A 2,500-nucleotide genomic window follows, 5' to 3' on the forward strand; every position below is an offset into this window, starting at 1 on the left:
TTCGTGCTGCTGGCCGTGGTGAGAGGGATAACTCCCTTGGCAAACAGGACACAGTCGTGTGTCGATAAGCCAGCTGGAGGAGATGTCCTCCTGGGGCTAAAAGCAACAGTAACATCCACCCCTAGGGGTCAGCCACACTTAGGTGGCAATATACTACACTTTATCGTGCAGTTACTGTTAATACTTCATTTAGAGAATTAACATTGCATATATATATATATATATATATATATATATATACATATATATATATATATATATACATATATATATATATATATATATATATATATATATATATATAATATACATATATATTTATATATACATATATATATATATATATACATATATATATATATATATATACATATATATATATATATATATATATATACATATATATATATATATATATATATATATATATATATATATATATATATATACATACATATATATATGTATTTCGTTTCGGCGGGTTTTAACCGCTTAGAAAAGAAAGACAACGGTTGCCACATGCCGTCAACAAGCTGCTGTAGGACGCCTCCTATTCCGGAATCGGATACATCGACGAGTAAACACAGCGGAGCATTTGGTTTCGGATACACCAACATAATAGCGTCGGATAAAGCTTTTTTGAGGGCGGCGAAAGAGGCGAGCTGATCTTCATCCAGGGCAATTTCGGTGTTTTTGCAGGTTCGCTGACGTAGCAAATCTGTGAGCGGTTGCGCTATCTCGGCAAGGTGAGGTACAAATTTCCGATAAAAATTTACGAGACCGAGAAACTTCCTTAATTTGCGAAGAGATGTGGGTGGCGAAAATTCCACGATGGCCTGTACTTTTTCAGGAAGGGGACGAATACCATCCTTATCGATGATATGCCCGAGAAAATGAAGGGAAGCAACTCCGAAAGCACATTTGCTGGGATTGATGACGACTTCGAATTTGTTTAGACGTTCGAATAGCAGGTGCAGGTGTTGGTCATGCTCTTCTTCCGAGTTACTGGCCACCGAGTTACTGGTGACCATGTCGATGAACCTTTGGAATGTCTGTGCTGCGTTGCGTAAACCGAAAGGCATACGCAGGAATTCAAACATTCCGAAAGGTGTCGTGACTGCTGTTTTTGGGATGTCCGCAGGTTCAACTGGTATTTGGTTGTACGCTCGCACAAGGTCGATTTTGGAAAAAATGCGAGCGCCATGCAGCGAGCTAGAAAAATCCTGCAGATAAGGAACTGGATAAGCATCACTGACCGTACTTTTGTTTAGCGACCGATAATCACCGCAAACCCGCCAATCGGTCGATGATTTTTTTGGGACGCAGTGTATCGGCGAGGACCAGTTGCTGCTGGACGGGCGGATGATTCCAAGGTCGAGCATGTGTTGGAATTCCCGTTTGACGGCTTTGAGGCGATCAGGTGGTAACCTTCTGGGTCGTGCAGCAACAGGTGGACCGCTGGTCTTGATGTGGTGGGTGATGTCGTGCTTGATCGGCTGGTTGTGGAAAACTGGTCGAGCGACGTCCGGGTACTGTTTCAGGATGGTACTGTGACGAATCGTTGTTGAGAGCAATATGGTTGGGCTGACTGTGGACATACGAGCGGCTATACCGCGCACAGTAAGCTGTGTGGTGCTGTCGACAAGTCGTCTGTTTTATATGTCTACTAGGAGACCGAAATGATGCAGGAAATCGGCTCCTAAGATAGGGTCGGCAGTTTTGCGATGACAAATACCCACTGGAATGTGCGGCGTAGTCCCAAGTTCAGCGTTAGGGACTGTTCACCGTAGGTTTGGATTGGCGAGTGATTGACTGCCTGAAGACAGACTGGTGTCTCCTTTCGTTTTCCTGAAATGCTGGAAACAGGGATTACGCTGACTTCCGCGCCGGTGTCAACTAGGAAACGTATGCCTGTTACCCGATCGCAAACGAAAAACAGGCGACTTTGTGGGTGCGAACCAGGAACTTCCGTCGCATTCAGTTCCTGGCTGTACCGTTTCCCGAACCGGGTGATGCAAATGAGCATGGGGTGGTGCATTTCCGCGCCTGTGTACCGAACTTTCGGTGGTACCAACACGTGTCGTGTGGGTTGCGGGTAGCACTGGGACTGCGGGATCGTCTACCATATCGATGCGGTCGGCTGCTGCTTCGGCGCTGGTTACCAAGCGATAGGGCCTGTATTTGGGTTGTGAGGGTCTGTATTTGTGCGGCTTGCTGCGTCATTAATGAATGCAAGTCCGCAATTTCAGAAGAACTGGTCGGCGAAAGAAAAGGATTGGTAGTGGGAGCGGCTGGCGTCACCGTCGATACTGTGGAAAACCTATGTGGTACCTCAGCTATTTTGTCCGCTAGGTCTGCCAGTTCCTCAATGGATGTGGATTCTCGTGTGGAAGCAAGAACTACCTGTGTGTTGGAGGGTAGACGCTGGAGAAAAAGCTGCTTGAACACTTTGTCGGGGAGGCTCTCATCTCCAAGAAGCTGCTTCATTCTTCGTAGAAAC

The 2,500-nt window shown here is 45.6% G+C and overlaps 1 protein-coding gene across 1 annotated transcript in view; it reads right to left on the bottom strand.

The window, feature by feature from the left end:
- Positions 1-1,977: 1,977 nt before the first annotated feature.
- LOC106877562 (uncharacterized) overlaps positions 1,978-2,500 on the bottom strand; it is an 837-nt gene continuing 314 nt past the window's right edge. Inside the window, exon 1 of the mRNA XM_014926499.1 lies at positions 1,978-2,500. This exon is cut by the window's right edge and continues 314 nt beyond it. Coding sequence (XP_014781985.1) covers positions 1,978-2,500 — 523 coding nt within the window.

The sequence above is a fragment of the Octopus bimaculoides genome, chromosome 14, assembly GCF_046866305.1.
Source record: "Octopus bimaculoides isolate indiv1 chromosome 14, ASM4686630v1, whole genome shotgun sequence".
NCBI lineage: Eukaryota > Metazoa > Mollusca > Cephalopoda > Octopoda > Octopodidae > Octopus > Octopus bimaculoides.